The sequence below is a fragment of the Bison bison genome, unplaced genomic scaffold, assembly GCF_000754665.1.
Source record: "Bison bison bison isolate TAMUID 2011002044 unplaced genomic scaffold, Bison_UMD1.0 scf7180017864145, whole genome shotgun sequence".
In the NCBI taxonomy this organism is placed as follows: Eukaryota; Metazoa; Chordata; class Mammalia; order Artiodactyla; family Bovidae; genus Bison; species Bison bison.
The window spans coordinates 7,900,854-7,925,437 of NW_011494717.1; the positions used below are offsets into that span (position 1 = coordinate 7,900,854).

The 24,584-nt window shown below is 37.0% G+C and overlaps 1 protein-coding gene and 1 pseudogene across 3 annotated transcripts in view; both read right to left on the reverse strand.

The window, feature by feature from the left end:
• The window catches only part of ASXL2 (additional sex combs like transcriptional regulator 2), a 109,421-nt gene that overhangs the window by 60,564 nt on the left and 24,273 nt on the right, over window positions 1-24,584 (reverse strand). For 2 of the 3 annotated variants that reach the window (XM_010840582.1, XM_010840577.1), the window contains exons 2-3: window positions 9,039-9,121; window positions 5,463-5,465 (exon numbers count right to left, since the gene is read on the reverse strand). In XM_010840582.1, the coding sequence (XP_010838884.1) occupies window positions 5,463-5,465; window positions 9,039-9,094 (59 nt within the window). In that variant the 5' untranslated portion in view covers window positions 9,095-9,121. The remainder of the gene's footprint in view (window positions 1-5,462; window positions 5,466-9,038; window positions 9,122-24,584) is intronic. The other variant, XM_010840578.1, reaches the window with a different exon arrangement.
• On the reverse strand, window positions 13,784-23,433 carry LOC104989121 (annotated as a pseudogene).

The window sequence follows — 24,584 nt, forward strand, 5'->3', positions numbered from 1 at the left end:
TACCCTATGACGGAGAAGGCAATGGCACCCCACTCCAGTACTTTTGCCTGGAAATTCCCATGGACGGAGGAGCCTGGTAGGCTGCAGTCCATGGGGTCGTGAAAAGTTGGACACGACTGAGCGACTTCACTTTCACTTTTCACTTTCATGCATCGGAGAAGGAAATGGCAACCCACTCCAGTGCTCTTTCGTGGAGAATCCCAGGGATGGGGGACCCTGGTGGGCTGCCGTCTCTGGGGTCGCACAGAATCAGACACGACTGAAGCGACTTAGTAGCAACAGCAGGCCCTATGAGGGCCAGCCACATAGAAACACTGCAATCTGGATATGTATCAAAACCCTGCTTTGATACATACCAACAATGTGATTTAAGGTGGGGGCTTGGGTCACATGGTATCTATCAGCTGACCACTAGAGGGGCTGGACACTGAAAACTGAATAATGCCTATATTATGGACCCCCAATAAATAAAAACTCTGGACACCAAGGCTTAAGTGAACTTCCCTGGTTGACAATACTCTGCTTACTGTCACACACTGATGCTGACAATTAACACTATCCTAAGTCATGGGGAGAGGATGACTGGAAGCTCTGCGCTGGGTACTGCACCCTGACTCTGTGTGTCTCTTCCCTTGACAAATCTTAATATGTATCCTTCCAAAACCAAATGCTTAACAATTTTCAGTGTTACACAAGTACTTTCAGCAAATTATCAAGCCTTGAGAGTCGTCAAATCTGTGAGGACTTCCCTGGTGGTCCCTGGTGGTCCACTGGTTAAGAATCCGTCTGCCAATGTAGGGGACACAGGTTCAATCCTTGTTCTGGGAAGATTCCACATTCTGCAGAGCAACTAAGCCCATGCACCACAATACTGAGCCCACATGCTGAGAGCCCATGCTCCACAGTGAGAGAAGGTACCACAATGAGAAGCCCGTGCACCGCAACTAAAGAGTAGCCCCCATTCACTGTAACTAGAGAAACCCTGCATGCAGCAACAAAGACTCAGTGCAGCCAAAAATAAAATAAATACAGACTTTTTTTTAAAAAAAGGAAATCTGTGAACTACGTAGTTGGTCTAATAAAGTGAGGGTAGTCATGTGGACTATACTCTAACTTCAGTTGGCTAAACTCTCAGAGAGTGAGTTTTCTGGGGTTTATTTCTCACCACTTTGACTAAAAAGCACGACCTAGCTGAGGAGATGTCCTACTGTAGAGGATAGGTAAAATTCTAAGAATGGGTTGTGGGGTATGGAATTCCTAAGAGAAAAGAACCAGAGAAGGGACTCCCCTAATTCCCTCACAAGGCCTGGGCTCATCTCTAAGCTGGCACACAAGACATTTCCCATCAACACAGCAAAGGCTTTTTAGAACTGAATCCCTGTTCACATCTCAGACTAACAAGGAACAGATCCAAAAGAGCAAAGCGAAGGCTTTAAAAGATGAAGTTATTATCAAACTAACACAGAAGAGAGAACATGTAGTCTGTGAATAATTGAGCTATTTAAAAATGAAAAGAAAAGAAATCAGCATTCTACGGAAGTTTTTAGAAGAAAAACAGAACATAAAACAATGTATTATTCAAAATGTCCAGAATACTACCTTAAATTTCTCAATAATCTAAGGTTCAGGAAAATGTGACAGATTCTCAAGGAAAAAAACAATCAACAGTTGCTAATCCTGAGATTACCCAGATGCTGGACTTAACAGTCAGAAACTTTAAAGCATTATTACTATATCCATGTGGCAAAGATAACTTGAAATTAATGGGAAGACAGAAGTTTTCAGCAAAGAAACAAAAACTATTAAAAAAAAAAAAAAACAACACAAATTTTGGAATTAAAGGATATAATATCAGAAATTTTAAAAATATCACTGGATGGGCTCAGTGGCTGAATGCAGAACAATGAGAGAAGTGTCAGAAGATATGACAAAGGAGCAACAGAAATCATCCCATCTAAAATACAGACAGAAAAAGATTGAGGAAAAATGAGCAGACTCATGACACTGGAAGAAGACAAAGAATGTAGTGAAGAAAAAATATTTGAAGAATAGCTGAAAATCTGCCAAATTTGGCAAAATATATAAAGCTACAGATTCAAGAAGTTCAGTGAATGCTAAAGGGATTTAAACACAAAGAAATCTACACCTAGATATGTTTTTAAAAAAATCAAACTGCTGTAAACTAAGCAAAAAGAAATGATCTTGAAAGCAACCAGAGAAAACAGTGTATCAGTATTACTTACAGGAGGGCAATAATTGAAACAAGCATGCATTTCTCACCAAAAACCATGGAGGTCAGAAGGCAATAGAGCAACATTTTTAAAGTATTGAAATACAAGAGCTATCAATATCAAATTCTGTACCCAACAAAAAAATTCTTCAAAATGAAAGCCTCCCCTACTCTACCCCTCTCAAAGGACATTCTCAAATGAAGGAAAACTAAGAATTCATCACCAGCAGAGCAGTTCTTAAAGAAATACTGAAAAGGAAGTGCTTCAGGCTGAAGGGAGGATGATACTGGAGGGAAATGTGGAACTTAAGGGAAGAATGAAGAGCACATGAAATGGTAAACATCTGGATAAAAATAGTCTTTCAGCTCTTTAGGGCCAGAAAGCAAATAATAACATTGTCTGGTGGGGAAGTCCATGTATGAGATGTAACCACTTCCCTGCTGGCTCAGAGGTTAAAGCATCTGCCTGCAATACGAGAGACCTGGGTTCAATCCCCGGTTTGGGAAGATTCCCTGGAGAAGGAAATGGCGACCCACTCCAGTATTCTTGCCTGGAAAATCCCATGGACAGAGGAGCCTGGTGGGCTATAGTCCATTGGGTAGCAAAGAGTCGGACACAACTGAGCAACTTCACTTTCTACCCCCAAACCAGGAGAAAACATATACACAGGCTTTTCAAGCATGTATGGAACATTTAAAATCCCAACAGAGACCATATCCTCATCATAGTCATAAAATGATTTTTTTAATGGAAAAACAATGACAAAACAATAGAGAAAAAGTAAAGAAACAAAACTCTGGTCGCTTTAAAAAAAAAAAAAAAACCAAAAAAATTAACATATCTCTAGCAAGACTGACAAAGACAAAAGGGAAAATAAAAATCACCAACATCAGGAACAAAACAGGAGACTTTCCTCGAGGTTTGATCCCTGATCGAGAACTAAGATCCTGCATGCCAAATCTTCTTTAAAAAAGAAAAATATTGAGAGAGGAAGATATGTTGAACTGAAGAGGAAAAAGGCACCAGCTTTGTGGAGGTAATATCTCAGTTGACTTTGAAAGATTTCAAGATTCTTTCATAAGAGATGAGGATAAATGATGGCTTAATGTCTTGAGTACAGATAAGAAATTTCAGATCCTAAACAGTCAACAGCACTGTACCAGTTTAGCTGGGGTACAGATGGAAGGAAATCAACTAAACAAAAGTGGTACATGGGACCAGTCAATGACCTGTTACTCAGGAAAAATTACTGACGCTTTCTGTGCCAGTTATCGATTTATTGAGTTTTAGCTCCAAATCCAACCTTCTTTGCCCTTCTCTGTGATAATGAAGTTGGATTCTAGAAACATTTCTCCTTTGCCAGCTGGCTCAGTGTTAAATTTTGTCAGTAGAGTGCTGGGAGGACACTGCAAAAAGAAACAATGGGGTCTCTCCTTTCTGGTTTTAGTGTACTCTAGCCTGCTTCTTCTTGAGCTTGCAGCACCCAACAATATGAGGGACACTCCATAGTGGCTCACCCTTCAGCAATGTTCAGCAGAAAGCCTAAGGGTACCTCCCCAGAAAATTCTGCTGGTGGCTCAGCTGGCTCCCCAGCTGAACACCCAGCAGGAGGCTTTCCAGCAAGTTCTTTTAGTACCCAGAAGGTGGCTTCCGATGTGCCACCTCAGGCTATGGCACCAGTGAACTCTGTCATCCACTGAACCAGAGCCCCACCTTCTCCACGGAGAGCTGAATCTGGGAACATGAAAGTTATTCTTTCCTAGGGCACACTGCCTTAGTCCTACAGTTGCTTCCCAAGTCTGTAATTACTATATTCTTCTACGTTATCTTTACCTTTTAATAGTTAATTATTGGTTACTAGTTAATATTGATCAGTTAATCACCAGTTAACTTCGTAACTTCCCTATTAAACCATGTATTGGTAGCTTCCGTCTGCTGACTGGACCCTGAGAACTACAGAACTATAACTCAAAGATAGGGATCTTTCACACACCTAATTTTAAAAGATTTTAAAGAATGCCCCAAGTCCCAGAAACAGCTCCAAGAAGCTGTGTGAGTATATTCAGGAGGCTGGAGTTTGAATTACCTCTGGGGTTTGTATGCATGCCTGATGGGATACTTTGCAATCACAGGAAGAAGTAATGACTCAAGTGAGGAGAAAAGAGGAATAGAGGGGAGGGGAGTACTGAGTTAGCCTTCCTGTAAACTGGAAAATCTACATCATCAGACAAAAAGGAAACATGTTAAGTGTTTGAAAGACTATTTTAAATACTGATGGCTAAGGACAGCCATTTGCTATACAAGTTACACTGGTTCAAGATAAAATAAAACCCTGAATAATTTCTCTTAGAAACTAAAGTAGTCAAATGGTATCATGTCTCTCAAATGGATACATGTCTCTCCGAATCCTTGATTTCATTTGCAGTGTCTTGAGAGGAAAACAAAAATAGCTATCCTTTCAATATTTAGAGTCACCTAAATGTATAGCATGATCTAGAATCAATAACCCATCAGCTAAAGTGAGAATGGGGGTTTTTCAACCAAGTCAACCCAATAAATAAAATCTTTACCCAGTGAACAATACTAACTGTAAAAAGGAAACGATATAGGTAAAAATAAATGATTAAAAGCTTACAGAATTTTTTGTAAAGGTTCTGACAGAACTTCAACTTTGGAACAAGCAATTCTGTGTCAAAGAGCTCAAGACTAGGGAACTATTGCCCAGTTATCATTCCTATGTAAGTTAAGAGAAAAAACAATTAGGCTGTATTTTAGGCATGAAAAATTTAACAAGGAAGTGAGAAGTCACAACAAATTTTTAAAAGCCATTTATAATTTTCTGAAATAACTATTTATTGGCAAACAGTACAGAAACTTTTTTTTAAACATATGACCAAATATCACAGAGCATCTATCTAAATTACCAATAACTGTTACAACCTAAAAGTTCCAAATTCTTCTTTTTAAAATAATTTTTATCTTTTCTTCTTCCCAAAGGTTATTCCAACTCTTTTCACATCTTCTTATCTGTTCTCAACAGAACTAAGCTACTTTTAGAACACTCCAAAATGTTCTTTTCACCTGAAACAACAAAATCCATATCTTCTTTCTTCCCTGGGACTTCCTTGGGAAACTCTATCTTTAAAAGGGATTCACTTAGGAATTAAAAGCAAACAAACATAATGGAATGCCTGAAATCATAAGTTATTGTGAGGGGGAAAATTCATGGACCTTCTTTTTCTCTGTTTTTTAAAATGCTGGTATGCTTTATAGTTATAAGGAGCTTTTAATTCAAATGTTATAATATTCTAAGAATACTGTACATGTTTCTAATTAATTCATTCAAAATTCCATACTTTGGGTAAATGATTTTCAATCTTACCACCTAACTTCTCAAAGGGACTACAATCTTCCTCAACCAGGAGCCAATCACTTCATTTTTAATACTTCTTTTTGTTGACTGGTTCTGGCAAAATATATACATAATATACAAGTTACCATTTTAACCATTTTAAGTGTACTATTCAGTGGCATTAAGCGGATTTGCAATGTTGTGCAACCATTACCACTATCCACTTCTAGGACTTTTTCATCATCCCAGAGAGAAACTCTGTACCAATTAAACAGTAAGTCCCTATTCTCCCTACTCTCAGCCGCTGGTAACCTCTATGCCATCTCCTGTCTCTCTGAGTTTGCCTATTCTAGGTATCTCATGTCAGTGGAACTGTACAATATTTGCCTTTTTCTGTCTGCTTATTTCACTCACCATGTGTTTTTTAAAATACATAGGTATCTATCTATATACACATTCTCTTTCATATTCTTTTTTAAAATTTTTGTTGTATTATAGTTGATTTACAATGTTGTGTTACTTTCCATGTATACAGTACAGTGATTCAATTATACATATACTTACTTAGTGTGTTTTTAAGGTTCATCTATGTAGCATATATCAGAATCTCACTCCTTAAGGCTGAACAATATTCCACAGACTGTATATACCACATTTTATTTATCCATTCATCTGCTGACAGACATTGGAGCAGCTTCCATTTTAACATATTTTAAAATGAAACAATATAGTAGGAAATAACTAAAATTAAGCAAGATTCTTCAAAATAGGAGGAACAGAGAAAATGGAAAAAGTGGAAAAGCTTGTATTAAGGATTAAGGAATGAAAGTAAAACTCTAAAAAGGAGCACAGCTTCAATAAGCAAAGTATCTATTTCATCTCATAACCTACCTAAAGGTCTAAAGATTGTAAGACTACCATGTGACACGTCATGCAGCAAGAAGGTAAGCTCTAACTACTTGTGAATATGACCTTCCAATCACTGATACTTCATATACTCATTAACAAGTAGGTGAGCAATGTCTACTACGTGCCAAGCCTGGGGGGAAAGGGGGAGGGGAAGGAGAATGCCAAGTGGATGGAGATTATGTCCTGCCTTCATGGAGCTACTAGCTTAATGTAAGCTATAGAGAAGATACATGATTTTAAGACCAAAACAATATGCAATTTCAAATCTTAAGTCCTATGAAAAAAGAACACAGAACACTATTAAGAAACTAAAAATGGAAAATGTGATCTATTAATAGATCAGGAAGTCAAAGATCTCTGAAAAAGACATACTCAAGTTGACACCCCAAAAAAATAAGAGTTAACTAAGTAAAGGGGTCAGCATGTACAAAGGCTAGGTGGGAATGCCCATCCCTACAAAACTGGGAACTAACAAAAGTGACCCCCCCCACCCCCGACAAAGTTATGGGAATGGACAAAATTGCACTTGAGTTGGAGAGAAGATAATGAGCAAAAGAACTGAGAGGAAAAGTTCACAAAGGAAGAAAGAAAATTAGAATATCTGTGGACACTTCAAGTAAGGAAACATTTCAAGAAGGAAGTATTAATAGCAGTCATCTGTGTTAAATAATGCTGAGTGGTAAGACAGGCAAAACTATAAGTTCTGTAAGGTAACAAAATGGAAGTCACTGGAGACTTAAAAAGTACTGCTTTGTGGTCACATAACTGTATTACCACAATAGCTTAATCAAGAACAGCTATTTGTAAGTTGTCACTAAGTGAAGCCAGAAGCTATTTTTGATGACTCCACCATCTTGCTACATTTTTTAAGTTCTTCCTTTTTTCTCCCTTCTGTTCTTATTTAGTATTCTTTCTTATTCACTGTTCCTGCCTACTCTCTAGAAATAATAATGACAAGTTTACAGCCACAGAGCCTTACTATGTTAGAGATGGATGATCCTGCAATTGTCATTTAGACCTAGGGCATTGTTAAGAGTTTGATCTCTTTATACAGGTTTCCTGGTCTATTTCCTCAGTGTGTATCAAAAGTCTAATTTTATGAAAAGAATTGAAATCTCTTGCTTATTCCTATTCTAGAAAATTCTATTGTGTCACAAAAAAGATATTAAAATGCCTTAGCATAATTTGTTCCTCAAAGTAACTAAAATCACTATCATTTTCTCCTGTAGCCTATACAGATATCTAGGATTAGAGGATTATGCTTTACTCTAGTAAGTCTAGCCAAACTCAAATAAAAATTTTGAATAATGTCATTGATAAATTAAGAGTGATTAATCTTTTAATAATTTACAAGAAATATGTTTAAGACTCATTCTTCACACATTTTAATGGTTTAATTTACAAATGATCACATATTTTTTAGGACATATTAATTATACAGAGATAAACTTTTACTTCATATTTAATATTAACAGAGCAAGCTAATTTGTCCCCAACCTACTGACATCTGGCCACATATCAAAGTTTTTAACTGTATTACTAAAAAAGAGCCAACTTAAAAAATCTGGAATTTCATGTTAAAGAAAATACAAATTTAAAAATCTCAAACGTGCAATGGCTATTCATCAAAAAATATACAATCCATCTACAAATATTCCAGTATAGCTCACTATTTCTCAATAGCAACACCACTGGCGTCTGAGCTGAGCAGTTCTTCCCTGTGAAGGGCTGTCCAGCACAATGTGCATGGAAGACATTTAGCACCCTTGTTCTATTCCCGTTATCACCACAGTGCTCCCTCCTTTCTAGTCATGGTGATAATCAAAATCTAGTCATGGTCCCCCAAAATTCTGAACACTTTCCCTATGGCTGTTACACAAATTTCACCCCTGAGTGAGAACAACTAGTAGCACAGCAACCTCTTTCTCTTAATGAAAATGTCTCTAATGTAGACACCCAGATTTCTGCCTTAACATATAAAGTATATTGAACATAACTTTAATATTTCTTGATGACAGAGGGTCTTGACTATGAACAGTGACCATTATGTCCTGTTGTAATATAATAAAGCTCTTAAAAATTAAAGTGTGTTTTATCTTTGGTCCTATAATAATTGACCCTGGCTGTTTTATTTGAACATAAGACTATTACTTAAAACACATACTGCTTTATATATTTTTTCCACAATTCTTTTTGGCCAAGGTTATTTTTTCCTAGACTACATCTACCATTCCCTGAACTGTTTAGAGTATTTTTTATTTGCTAATGATCAAGCTTATTACATCAAAAGATGTGGATGAAAATGGCTCCAGGCCTCCTAAGAATTAAAGTGCATGGGTGTGGCAATAGCTATCTTATAAGAAATTTTTTCTAACTTACTTTTGGTTTTTTACCTGTGCTATGACTGAAAACTCCGAAGATCTGAATTCAACAAATCATAAATTAATAAAGCAATTATTACTAAATAATCTTTGAAGACTGCTATATACTACAAAATATTCTAATCGAGTATTATAATTATTACAAATAACACTTAAATAACTCACCTGATTTCTTTTAGTCCTTCTCTCTGGATAACTTGAAGAATTTCTTTATGACTCATGGGTGTATTGGGATATTTTTCTAAGACCTGAGAAACAAGTATATAGTAACAAATTATTTACTTAAATTCTTATAATTATGCATGTAAACTATATTTCTTATTCTTATTATAGCTATGTATTAATTTCATCCAGCACATACAAATCCAGAGACCTTTCATCCCTTAAATTTTGGGATAATAAATGAAAAATTAATGGACATTCTTTAAATAGGACATTCTTTTCTTCAGTCACAAACCATACATCAAATCCCAAAGCAGAAATAAGTCAAAAAAGATTACTAATTATTATGAATGCATAATACGAAATTATGCTTACTTTCTGCCTCCAACACCACATAACATAACTACTTGTAGATTTACTGGAAATAGCTTAAGGAGTATCCACCTTAACATTTCCAAACAAAGTCTAGTACATTTTGGATGCTCAGTAATTTCCTAACCAAAATAAATGAACAATATAATGAAATTAAACAGTATCTGTGTTCTGGTAAAGAGGATATAAGCAAAGTTTATCCTGTCTCTCCTCTTGAATATGACTAAAAACCTGGACAGAGTACACAGAGCAGCTAGTTTTCTGAGGACTCTGAAAATGGAAGCAGTTGGTTTTGAGGAGGAAACCAAAACCAGAAGTACTACTAACCCAGCAGTGAGTTTCCTGGTTTTATTTCCCCTAGGATCACTCAGTCCAGACTTCAAAGCAGCCCCAAATCAGAACTGCACAGTAAGTGCAGACAGAAATGGCTTCAAAAGAAGTCTTCCCTTTTTCTGTCTGAAAAGCAGTCAAGGGGGCCCCAAAAGGGGAGGAAGATCCTCTTGGTTTTTTCCCTTTCTCTCAGACCCCGCTCCCAAGCAATTCAAAGGCAGCAGCTGTGGCAGTGATGATACCAGCAGTGGCTGGACAAGGACCTAAAACTTCAAGAAAGCGGGTTCCGTCCAATCCTATGAATGTGGTGGGAATTCCTAAGGTTTATATCCTTTTTCTACCATCCTGTCGCTTGGCATCAAAGGCAGATGCAGCTGTGGAAGTGTGTAGCAAAACGCTGAGATGAAAACATGAGTTATTTAGCCATAGGACTAGGAAGAAAGTTCTCTAGGAGCCAGAAAGTGTCAGGAAACTTGCAAAGAGAAAGGAACTCAAAAAGTGACACCAAGAAGTTCGACAAACACTCCTGGGGTCACCCAAGAACTAAGCATATGTGGACACAACCCTAAACACACTATCCGGTTCCCAAAGTTAGCACTCAGTGGTGCACATGCAGGACAGATAGAAACAAGTTTTAAAAACTAGACACTAGAATTTTAGTGCACAGAAGATAGGCCGAAACTTGGGACCTGAACCTAAAAGGCCAAATGCCTGCTTAAAAAGCACCCCCAATCCCTCAAAATAAAGTACCAACAACATTCTCCATAGGACTCAAATGAGACAGTATCAAAGTTTTACTGCAACAGAAATGTCACAAAAGGAAAAAAATGTCTAATACACAAACCCAAATCACTTGACATATGAAGAAAAATCTCAGTAACTCAACAAAGGAAAAGACAACCTACAGACAACAAACTTGAGATAACACAAATGCTGGAATTTTCAGGTAAAGATTTTAAGGCAGCTATTATAACCATGCTGCAAGAACAGGAAAAAAAAAAGAAGTGAGAAGACTATTCTTGGGGGGAAAAAAACAGAAGTATTAGCAAAGAAGTAAGGTTGATTATACCATTGTGTGTGTACCTGTGTGGTGTAGAAAACAAAATTAAAATAAAAGACTAAAAACTACAATTCAAAGTAAAATCCAAAATTCTCTAGAGGGGCTCAACTGCAGAATGGAGGTAACAGGGGAAGAGAGTCAGTGAACCTGAAGATTGAGCAACAGAAACTATTCAATTTGACAAACAGAAAAGTTACAGGGGGAGAAAACAAAAAAACAGATGAACAGAGTCAATGGGCATGTCACTAGAGTCCCAAAATGAGAAAATAAAGAGTAGCATGCACAAAACATAATGTAAAGGAATAGCAGCAAAAGCTTAGCAAATTTGGTGACAGATACACACCTACAATTTCAGGAGAACCAATGAATCTCAAACAACAAAATTCAAGGAAATCTATACCCAGATATATCACAACCAAATTACTGAAAACCAAAGAAAATTTTAAAATCTTGAAAGCAGCCAAGGATAAACAGTATTTCACTTAGGAGAACAACAATTCAAGTGACTCAAGTGGGTTTCTCATCAGAAACCATGAAAGGCAGAAACAGTAAAGTACATTTTTGAGTGCTGAAAGACAAGGACTGTAATTAAAACACTCCTGTCCAGCAAAAATATCCTCTAAGAATGAAGAAGAAATTAAGACATTCTTAAAGGAAAATGAAGGATATTTTCCACTAACAGACTTGCTTTAAATTGCTTTCTTATAAGTCAATTTTGTACCCCTCCTTTTCTTTTTATACAAATTTTAGGCAGAAACTCTTTACCTGAATCATTTTCCATTCTAAACCTGGAACCCTTGGCAATTAGTGGATGAAAGTGAAAGCTAAAATTGAACCAATCTACATTATACTATCAAAGGAGTTATCAATTAGCACAGCAACTGTATCACAAACAATAGATACAAGATTTATGTAATAGATATCACTTGAAGTCAGATATCTCAGATCAGCCACTAAGGTATCAAGATGTGATATCAGCAACTATCATTTATAAAGAAGACACAAACAAGTGCTAATCATTCTCTCAGTTAAATGTCTCAGCAACCTTAAAAGGGAAGCATCATTACTCCCATTTAAGAAGTGGGATAACTAACCCTCAGGATAGTTATCTATTGTTATAGATAACAAATCGTAAATTTGCTAATAGCTAAGCAAATTTCCAAACATAATGCAGCAAGGTAAGTGGGAGTCATAATTCAAACTCAGGTCTACCTTGCAGCTTCCAGCGCACTGTGTCCTGTGTCTGCATCTCTTTCCTCATTTGCTTAACCATAAAATCCAACAAATAAACTTGTTTACATCTTCCATGACCTCTCTGCTACATCAGATGTTATTAACCTTTCCCTCTTAAGATACTGCTCTCTACAGACTCTTTTTTTCCAATATGTTTCTCTGTAGTCTTTTCGTTGTTCTTCAGTTGCTAGACCATGTCTGACTTGAGATTCTATGGACCACGTAGCCTGCCAGGCTTCTCTGTCCAACACATTTCCCAGGCAAGAATACTGGAGTGGGTTGCCATTTCCTTCTCCAGTCTTTTTCTATGGCCACCCCCTAAATATTTCACAAGCATCATTTTAGAGCTTTTCCTTTTCACTCCAACTCTCCCTGAATAAAATCATCCATTCCCAAGACTTCATCAATCACTCCCATTTTGATAAATGAAAATCAGCAGCACAGTCTGTTTATAACTGCTTTTAAACATCAACCTTGTATGTTTTATCTCAAAATTAACATGCCCCAAATTTAACTTACTACCTTTATCCAACTTAAGGCCTATAACAGAAAACTGGACCTGTATTTACTATCTATATATTAAAATCATATAAAGTTACTAAAAATGGAGAAAAATACATCATGGACACAGATAGCTCATAAAATAATTAAAACAACTGAACAGAAAACATAAAGTAACATTTGCATACTGAAATACTTACAGATAAAATTATATGATGTTGGAGATTTGCTTCAAAGTTATAAAGAGAAAATTTAGATAGAGATTAAGTATTGCAAGGCAGGCTATAAGTCAATAATTATAGAAACTATAAGATGGTACAAAAATATTCATTATATTACTGTTGACTTTTATGTACACATTCAATATCCTATAATAAAAATTTATGGAAGAAACAACAAAGAATGCTTGATTTCACAAACGATCAAATGCAAAAAAAAAAAGTCACATTTCAATGGTTTTTTCCCTGCTACTTTGGACAGCAAAAACATGGCAATAATAAAACAACACCATGAAATGGATATGTACACATAATCCAGTGTACAAATTCAACTTTATTCAACATTCAACTTTAAACTATTGATAATATAAGAAAATGTTCATTGTTACTCAATAAAGAAAAAAGTTTAAAGGTTTCTTATCTAATAAAAAGATATTAAGAAAACCAGTATATTTACACAAGTGAATATTATATAGCTACAGATGAAAAGAAAACACGCACTTAAATCTAGGTGTGGAATCCAAGTACCAGACAACACAATGTGGGGCGGAGTGACTTCAACATCTCAGATTTTCAAAAGTCAGGGACACATCCCTCTTTGGCCCTTCCTTAACCCTGTCTTGAAAATGAAGAAGACAAGTCATTCTGAACCATACAGACAAGGACACACCCTAAGAACGGTGTAAAGTCAGCCACTGTTTCCACCGTTTCCCCATCTATTTCCCATGAAGTGATGGGACCGGATACCATGATCTTCGTTTTCTGAATGTTGAGCTTTAAGCCAACTTTTCCACTCTTGTCTTTCACTTTCATCAAGAGGCTGTTTAGTTCTTCTTCACTTTCTGCCATAAGGGTGGTGTCATTGCATATCTGAGGTTATTGATATTTCTCCCGGCAATCTTGATCCCAGCTTGTGCTTCATCCAGTCCAGCGTTTCTCATGATGTACTGTGCATATAAGTTAAATAAGCAGGGTGACAATATACAGCCTTGACATACTCCTTTTCCTACTTGGAACCAGTCTGTTGTTCCATGTCCAGTTCTAACTGTTGCTTCCTGACCTGCCTACAGATTTCTCAAGAGGATATGCAGCCAAAGCCATATCTAACTATTAGGTTGGTACAAAAGTAACTGCAGTTTCAGCCACGAATTTTAAATCATAACTCAAACACATCTTTATTAAGCAAAACAGGAACCATTACAATCAACACATTTTTGTCAACAAGAAGTAAGTTTATTATTCCTGTAGCATAAATCCATGCTTCAGGATTCGAGGAACTCTTGGAAAGACTTTTCTGCCTCCTGCTGGCTGTGGAAGCATTTTGCCTGCAAAAAGTTGTCAAGATGCTTGAAGAACTGGTAGTCGGTCGGCGAGGGGTCAGGTGAATAATGCTGGATGAGGAAAACTTCATAGCCCAATTCGTTCAACTTTTGAAGCGTTGGTTGAGCAATATGAGGATGGACATTGTCGAGGAAAAGAACTGGGCCCTTTCTATTGACCGTTGCCAACTGCAGGCACTGCAGTTTTCGGTTCATCTCATCTATTTAAAGAGCATATGTAATGGTTTTACCAGGATTCAGAAAGCTATTAGGGGATCAAATGGGCAGCAGACCACCAAATAGTGACCACCTTTTTTTGATGAAAATTTGACTTTGGGAAGTGCTTTGGAGCTTCTCGGTCCAACAACTGAGCTGGTTGTCACCAGTTGTCATAAAATCCACTTTTCGTCGCACATCGCTATCTGATTGAGAAATGGTTCGTTGTACAGTAAGAGAAGACAACATTTCAAAACGATGGTTTTTCTGATTTGCAGTCAGCTCATGAGGCACTCACTTATCAACTTTTTTCACCTTTCCAATTTGCTTCAAATGCCAAATGACCATAGAATGGTCAACTTCTACTGTAGTTTTCACAGGATCAGCTTTCGTGACTGCACTCAACTGGTCGTTGTTAACTTCCAATGGCCAGCCACTGTGCTCATCTTCAAGGCTCTTACCTCCTTTGGAAAACTTCTTGAAGCACCTCTGCACTGTACATTAGCTAGCAGTTCCTGGGCCAGATGTTACTGTTGATGCTGCAAGTCGTTCTCCACTACTTTATGACTCATTTTAAACTCAAATAAAAAATCACTTAAATTTGCTTTTTGTTTAGCATCATTTCTATAGTCCAACATAAAATAAACAGCAAGTAATAAGTATTAGCTAAAAAAATGAAAAATGTGCATTAAAATGATGTACAACATAACTACATTTAAGAATGTATTCCAATATGAAACAGCAAATTTCAACAATGTAAAACCGCAATTTCTTCTACACCAGCCTAAATGACTCATCAGTCTATCCACATGACAGTTAAGTAATCTTCCTAAAACTTAAATTACATATTCCCCTGATTTTTAACCCGTCACTTTTTAAAATATTAAAATCAAAACAAATCTGAATTCCTAATAGAGTCTAAGAAATTCTACATGAAACTCTCATCTCACTTTTCTCAGATTACCCTCTTGCCCTTTCTCAAACATAACCAGTTCATTCCTAATTCAGGGCCTCTGTTCTTGCTCCCTCCTCTTACAATACTTTTCCTCAGGAATTCATGGACTCTCTCCCTCACTTCACTTCTTCAGAGATATTCCTGACCACTCTAAAATACACTCAGACACTCACAAGCAACACCATCCCTACAGACACACAATTTTATTACTTTAGCCAGATTTTCCCCCTACCTTTACTGAAATATAACTGACAACACACTGTGTAAGTTAAGGTGTACAATGTGATGACTTGATACATGTATATATTGTTAAATGACTGCCACACATTAAGGCTAACTTAACACATTCACTGTCTCACATAGGCACCTTTTTGGGTGTGTGGTAAGAACATTTCAGATATGTTCTCTAAGCAAATTTCAAGTTTATAATACAGTATTGTTAATCACAGTAACCATGCTGAACATTATACCCCAGAACGCATTTATCTTAAAACTGCTAATTTGTATCCTCTGACCAATATAGCCCAATTTCCTCTACCACTCAACCCCTGGTAACCATTCATCTACACTCTGTTCCTATGAGTTCAACTTTTTTGGATTTCATATATAAATGAGATGATGCAATATTTGTCTTTCTCTGTCTGGCTTATTTCAATGCCCTAGACTGCCAATAATACTAAACATTAGGCAAGAACTAAACTTTACAAAAATACGAAGCAACATTAAGTTAAATCCCAAGACTTCACTCCCTATAAAGTCACTTATATGTTCTATTAATATTTACATTATAAATATTCAAATGAAAAAAAGACAAAATAGTAAGCTATTCTGCAAGAAAAGCAAGGGTAAAATATCACAGAATAAGCCCCATTCATATGTAAGAATACTTTGGTTAATTAACCATAATGAGGCAGAATATCAGAGTCCAAATCCCAACTCTACAAGAAAGTAGTGATGAGCAAACTGGAGGATGTGGTTGCCCTACTGTTCATGTGAACCAGCGGCTTTCTGTCCAAGGAGCTATGAAGTGGAAATTAATAAAAATTTCTTTGGAATATCAAATCTTAACTGAAAGGTAACAATTAATCCACTATCAGAATGAAACGAACTCTATTTAGAATTTAAAACTTTTATATTATCCATAGTAATGGTAATAATAAAAGTATTTTCTAATTTATTATCCAGAGCAAGGAATTACTTTAATATGGTTGAACTTTACTATTTATATATAAATACTTAATATGCTGACAAGACATTAAGCTACTGGAAATGGAGACCTGAAATTTCTGTGTTTTTTTTTTTTAATTTTATTTTTAATTGGAGGATAATTACTTTATTGTGATGGTTTCTTCCATACATCAACACAAATTAGCCATAAGTATACATATGTCTCCTCACTCTTCAACCTCCCTCCCACTTCCCTCCCCACCCTACCCCTCTAGGTTGTCACAGAGCACCAGCTTTGGGTTCCCTGTGTCATACAGTCTGTGTTCTTTCTTAATGAAAATTATTTTCATTGATTTTCTAGGTGTTTTAATGAAATAAAATAGAGGAAGCCAATTAGTTAAAACTGCTTAAGAGATGTTTACTTTCCTTTAAAAAAATAAAAGTTTATGACCAATACCTTACTAAGCATTTTAAATTAATCTTAATTTAGAAATTTATGCTAAATTTTCTCAATATTTAGAACTATATATCATTTAGTCTGATGGAAAAAAAGAAATGTTGATAAATTAAATACAAGGACTCTATTAACTTTTTTTGGAGGGGGGAGTTGGGGGGCTTCCCAGCGGCACTGTTGGTAAAGAATCTGCTTGCCAGTGCATAAGACACACAAGAGATGCAGGTTCCATCCCTGGGTTGGGAAGATCCTGTGGAGTAGGAAAATGGCACCACTCCAGTATTCTTGCCTGGAAAATTCCATGGACAAAGGAGCCTGGTGTGCTACAGTCCACAGGGGTTGCAAAGTTGGACACGACTGAGTATGCACGCACTTCACTTCATTAACTTTTAAGTATGACCATTTTAAAACATACACAAATTCAGAGAGAACACTACAATCAACAATTGTCAACACATGGCTTATTTTGTTTCAGCCATACCTGCAGCCACGCCCAAGAATACTGGAGGGGGTAGGCTATCCCTTCTCCAACAATCTTCCCAACCCAGGAATCAAACCAGGGTCTCCTGGTGGATTGCAGGTGGATCCTTGTATGTGGGTGGGAAGCATACAAAGTGGATTATCCTGAAACAAATCTCAACATTTCATCCAAAAATACTTACTGTAGATTTCTTAAAAAGGATAAGGACTGAAAAAAAAAAAAAAGGATAAAGACTATTTTTAAAAATAAAAAATACCACTTTACTCCTCAGAATGTAACTATAGTTCCTTAATTATCAAATTATTTAGACAATGTCCTCAATTTTCATGGGGAAGAGAAAACTATGTTTATCTATGGATTTCTCCCTTTTTATCTTCCAATTTATTTACTGAAAAAAAAAAACCAAACAAACAAGAAAACTATAATTTCCCACATTCTGTATTTTGCTAACTGTATGTACTCTGAACATATTTCCTGAAAATTAGAATTACCTAGAGGGCTGCACAGATCCAGATTTTATTTTACCGAAAGAACATCACAGTGTTGTTTACTCTGCCCCCTCCACGCCCCCCCCGCCACACACACACACACGAGAATACACAGGATAGCTATGGTCTCTTTTCTGAGATGTCAAGATGAATCAGGAGGACAACTCATATAGAAAAAAGCAGGATAACTGTTTGAATCTATCCTTCTATTTATTATCAGAATAATTAGCTAGTTTTTCTAGTATACGCCAACAGTGACTGGTGAGTATGGCTTTTTTCTTTGACATACCATTAGGAATATTATGAATACAATTTTATGTAATGCCATTATGAATTTTAATATATTTTACACTTTAATTACTGTGTTTTCTCATTTAACCTATAAACTGGTTATTCACAACCACTATCCCTTGTGTATATACCATTTGTATGAGCTCTCATTTTCATATTAAATATATTAAAACTTCTATTGTCACATTTACTGCAAATACTTTTTCCAGTTTATTCTTCATCTTTTCATTACTGTTGTTTTTCCATGGAGGCTTTTATTGGTTTCACATATTATAGCTCATTAGTCTTTTCTTTTGATTTCTTTAAGCACATCTATGTTTATTCTCCCTTCAATAGCTTAATATTTTTCAATATTTGCATTTAACTTTTAATTCCCTTAATTTTTAATAAGAAAATGTACATAAACAGAAAAATGTACAGACACACTAGAGAAACCCAAATGGGAAAGATGAAGAGGAAAATAAAATGCCCACGTCTATTTGTTAGCAAAAATACCATACTCCATTACATTATCACTACAATACTATTACTGTAGAGCTATTACTATTACATTATTTTACCACGAATTAATTTTAATTGGAAAGACTGCTTGTTTCACAAAACATTTAGTTTACTTTAACCACAGGAGGGCAGTGTTTATCAAACAAAAAATCATTCTATTGGAATTGTTCATGAACTTACAAAACAATTTTTAGAAATTATTTTATAACAAACTGAGTAACTGTTGAGAAGAATTAAAATCAACACTACACAGAATTAAAGTATAAATTTGTTTTTTAAAGTGTACTTAGTCCATCTACTTCTTTACTTGCAGATTCTCACATCCAGCTAATACAAGGATATAAAATTTATACTTTTCAATATTCAAGAATTATATAAACAGGTCCTAAATTTGGGTTTGATTCTCACCTAATTAAAAGCAGTATTTCAATTACTGCTGCATTTCTGAGTTCATTACAAATAGGAGCAGATATGTAGAGCCTGAATTTTGTGTTATCTAGAAAATTTTACTTTACATTTAAAATATACATATGAAAACATGCTAATCTTTACAGATTTACATCAGTGCCCTGTGGCTTATTCACTATCCAAAAGCTTTAATTTAATGTCACAGTAGTGGATGAAGTCCACCAGGAAACATGCAGAATGAGAAGTGGTAAGAGCCAATGATAAAGGGTCAGAGAAGAAAAACTAGCAAATAAACAAAGGAGTAGCCAAAGAAATAGGAAGGAATACAGAAGAATACATTGCCTCAGAAAAGACAGAAGCACTTTAAAAAGGATAAAGTGATCAGCAATGTCAAAACCCCCCTAGAGGTTGAGATGGCAACTTCAAAGTCTTCTGTATTTAGCAACAAGAAGTTCTCAGCTTTACAAGTTCAGATTCCATTTAATCACGAGGGAAGAAATCAAGCTTGAGGAGGTTTAGCACTGAATGGGAGGTCCAGGAGTAGCAACAAGGAGTTAAAGCAACTCTTCTTAAACAGTGAAGGAAAACATGGAATCAAGGAATAACTGTTTTGTCAAATGGACCTGAACAAGTTCCACTGAACAGGATAAGTAAGGAACAGGCATCCCTTAGCCATACCAACTCTTCCCATGCCAATTTGAGAGGCAAATGCTTCGGAGAGTTTGACAAATTTCTCTTTTCCCAAACCTGTGCTATTTACAATGTGACACTCAGAAACAAATGAAGTCAGAGGATGCAGTATTCCTCACCTACCAAACTCACTATACAAACACTATGAGTTCATGAGCTGAACAGATAATATGGAAATATGGAATTAAGGCAGAAGGAATAGCTGATAGAGCCAAACATCTTACCTGCCTACTGAACAGTATCTGTTGACCACTCTGTCCTGAGATGCACTCCTCTGTTCAGCTTCTTTGACACCAGACTCTCCTTGCTTCCCTCCTATCTCTCCACTAGCAACTTTTCGTTCTCCACAAAGTTGATCTTTCTCAAAATTCTCTTATCCCCAGTTTCTACTCTCCTTGGACATTTTCATCCTCCCATAGCTTCCAAATACTGCTTTTAATTAGGTGAGAATCAAACCCAAATTTAGGACCTGTTTATATAATTCTTGAATATTGAAAAGTATAAATTTTATATCCTTGTATTAGCTGGATGTGAGAATCTGCAAGTAAAGAAGTAGATGAACTAAGGACTCCATACACACCTGCAGTGTTTATCACACTGTATTTATTATAACTGCATCTTAAATCATCTGTCTTGCCCACTGGTTTAGGCTTCACAAGGGCTGCAATGCCAAAGAATGCTCAAACTACCACACAATTGTACTCATCTCACACGCTAGTAAAGTAATGCTCAAAATTCTCCAAGCCAGGCTTCAGCAATATGTGAACCGTGAACTTCCTGATGGTCAAGCTGGTTTTAGAAAAGGCAGAGGAACCAGAGATCAAATTGCCAACATCCGCTGGATCATGGAAAAAGCAAGAGAGTTCCAGAAAAACATCTATTTCTGCTTTATTGACTATGCCAAAGCCTTTGACTGTGTGGATCACAATCAACTGTGGAAAATTCTGAAAGAGATGGGAATACCAGACCACCTGATCTGCCTCTTGAGAAATTTGTATGCAGGTCAGGAAGCAACAATTAGAACTGGACATGGAACAACAGACTGGTTCCAAACAGGAAAAGGAGTTCGTCAAGGCTGTATATTGTCACCCTGTTTGTTTAACTTATACCCAGAGTACATCATGAGAAACGCTGGACTGGAAGAAACACAAGCTGGAATCAAGATTGCCGGGAGAAATATCAACCTCAGATATGCAGATGACACCACCCTTATGGCAGAAAGTGAAGAGGAACTCAAAAGCCTCTTGATGAAAGTGAAAGTGGAGAGTGAAAAAGTTGGCTTCAAGCTCAACATTCAGAAAACAAAGATCATGGCATCCGGTCCCACCACTTCATGGGAAATAGATGGGGAAACAGTGGAAACAGTGTCAGACTTTATTTTTCGGGGCTCCAAAATCACTACAGATGGTGACTGCAGCCATGAAATTAAAAGCCGCTTACTCCTTGGAAGGAAAGTTATGACCAACCTAGATAGCATATTCAAAAGCAGAGACATTACTTTGCCAACAAAGGTCTGTCTAGTTAAGGCTCTGTTTTTTCCTGTGGTCATGTATGGATGTGAGAGTTGGACTGTGAAGAAGGCTAAGCGCCGAAGAATTGATGCTTTTGAACTGTGGTGTTGGACAAGGCTCTTGAGAGTCCCTTGGACTGCAAGGAGATCAGCCCTGGGATTTCTTTGGAAGGAATGATGCTAAAGCTGAAACTCCAGTACTTTGGCCATCTCATGCAAAGAGTTGACTCATTGGAAAAGACTCTGATGCTGGGAGGGACTGGGGGCATGAGGAGAAGGGGAATGACAGAGGATGAGATGGCTGGATGGCATCACTGACTCGATGGACGTGAGTCTCAGTGAACTCTGGGAGTTGGTGATGGACAGGGAGGCCTGGTGTGCTGCGATTCATGGAGTCACAAAGAGTCGGACACAACTGAGCGACTGATCTATCTGATCTGATCTGATGGAAGACAAGTTTCCTTGCTCTTAAGCATTAAGCTATACAGTCTCTCAATCAGTTATACATCCACACTACTCCTAACACTAACTCTCAACAAACATTTACTAAGTGCTTCTTAAGTGCCAAAAACTGGATATACAAAAATGAGTAAGAATCAAGCCCTGTAGTTCACTGCTAGGGTAGAGATTGAGTAGGGGAAAAGAGAGATGGACATTTACAATACAAGAGATGAAACACTGATAACATCTATAAAGAACTATGGAAACAAAGGTAAAGAACATTAATTCTTCCTATAAAAATTATGCAGTATTTCAAATGCAGAGTAAACGACAAAATAATAAAACACTGAAGTATCAACTAACAAGCTTTGTCAAATCCACAAAGGGAAATGAACAGAAATATTTTATACATTGATTAGGGTGGTGGTTACACAAGTAACCAGAGAACTCAACTTACCAACCAGAGAACTCAACTTACTCATACCTGAACATGAAACTGTTTTAATACTTAAAATGATCAAAGCAAGAGGCAGTGAACTTATACCCAATAAAGAGGGTTGGGGATGGTAGGCAGGGCAAGTGAGAAGAAAAGATGTAAGTTCTCTGCTTGATAAGTAAATAAATCTTTAGGGTAAAAGATATCACATCCATGTATACACAAACAAAAATAAAAATGGGATGCCAAAAAATGTTGGACAATATACAGCAAGTCCTTACTTTTAAGGAAGTGAGTATTCCTTTTTTTGGGGTGGGGGGTTGGTCATGTGGCATACAGGAACTTTAGTTCCTTGACCAGGGATCAAACCCATGCCCAGTATTGGAAGCATGGAGTTTTAACCACTGGGCCAGCAGGAAGTCCCCAGAAGTTAGTATTCTAATGGTAGAAACACACAATAAATACGTAAGCAAAAAAAAAAATTTTTTCAGATAGTGATAAATACAATGAACAAAATAAAAGTGATAAGTACAGTAATTTTTTTAATTTTCAGATAGTAGTTAAGTGCAATAAAATAAAACAGGGCGATGAGTTTAATGAGACAATTTTAATGGGAAGAGAGAGAGCTGAGTAGTCAGGATCAATGACCACCCAACATTCAAGCTGACAAATGAGTGACAAGTTGCCAGGCATGGGAATATTTAATATGTATTTGATTAGTTCAAAGGCCATGAGAAGTTTTAGTTTATAAAGTCACATGGAAAATAAAATTCAAACTAATAATAAACATTTCATCATTTGTAAGAGGTTTCACTTACAAAACAAACAAAAACCAGGTAACATTTTTTAAACAAGCATTAAAGAAAATGTTTCATCTCTCATCTTTCTTTCTTTCCCATTCTTTCCTAGCTCCTCCCCCATGTCCCATCTCCCTCCCATTCTCACCCATCCTCTCCTCCTCAGATACTTACTAGCATCAAAGCAACCATAAACAAGCAAAAAAAATTTTCTCACTTTTACAAACAAAAGGCAACAAGTTATATATAATATTCAATACATGACCTTTTTCATTGAATGTATCTTGAAGGTCCTTATGGTATATTGAAAGCTTTTTTTCCCTTACAGCTGCATTATATTCCACTATGTGGATATACCACAACTTATTTAACCAGTCTCCTAATGATGGACTAGATAACTGCTTCCCTTCTTTTGCATTAGTATCCAGCAGAAACAACTGCTGCCCTGTATCACATCTCTTCAGCCCACGGATGAACTCGGCCTCATTTGCTGTAGGCAGTTCCCACTTAACATTGACATTCCACTTCATGCTGATAGTGGCCTATCTCAAGGTTCCATGAGTCTCTCCACTTCTCTGCCTCAGGAACTTCTCTTACCCAAAGGGAGCCCAAACAGCAGCACAGCAGCCCAGTTCAGAACAGCAGGGGAATAAGCATTCTTACCAGAGTTAGCAATTCCAAACCAACTGCTGGGGAGTCAGTATAGCCTTCTTCTCTCAAAACTGACATAGCTTAGCTTCTGCTGCTGCTGGGTATCCAAAACTAGTCATCAGCAAAGGCAAACCCTGAGCCTCCAATTTGGTACAACCGCTGAAAGAGATGAGCTAAACACTGGATGGCAACTTGACAACACTGGGCATCCTCCACCCTCAAAAGGCAGCAATCTGCCCTCACTGGCACTGACAATGATTCTGATAAGTCTGCCCTCCCTGCCTTCAGTGCCTCAGCCAGCACCATTATCCAAAAGTACCTAGTTGTAACAACACAGGGTATAAGACTACCTCAGACCACATGACTCGTGCTTACATTGAGGAAAATTTAACCACGGGCACTGAGCACTCATATCACATATGCTGTGCGACCAAGACCCAGTAAGCCTTTTAGGGTACACTGCAGTAAGTGCATCCTGAAAGTACAATCCAGTGGGATGAACAGAAATAGGATTGTTCCTAGAACCCTAGTGAGCAAAAAAAAGAACCTGTTTCCCATTCCTGCAACTTTAGGCTCTGCTAAAATCAGAGATCTTTATTCCCATGGGCCAACATTTTTAATCAGAGGACTTTGAATCTGAAGTTAACAACTGTCAGTCACTTTGGGCTCCTCATGCTGATGGACTAAGAGGCAAAAAAAAAGGAGTTATAATGTTGGGGCAACTAACATTACTAGTTAGGTGGTTTTCAATGCTTACAAGGGTGGTAATAACAGGCAACAGCAGCACAAGGCAAAGGCATGATAAGAGAAAGGCAAACAGGGGTTCAGCCCCTTCAGGAACGATAGTCTGGGTCACACTACCAGGCAAGGATCTCAGATTAGCTGAAGTCTGGCCAAGGGTGAAGGAAATCCAGAATAGATGGAATTGGAGGGAAATGAATATATGGTCTTAGAACCTGCTGCTGTCACACAGACCACAGCTTAATCTGTTAACCACCCTGTATTAAGTCATTTTTAGAGACTCCCGTCA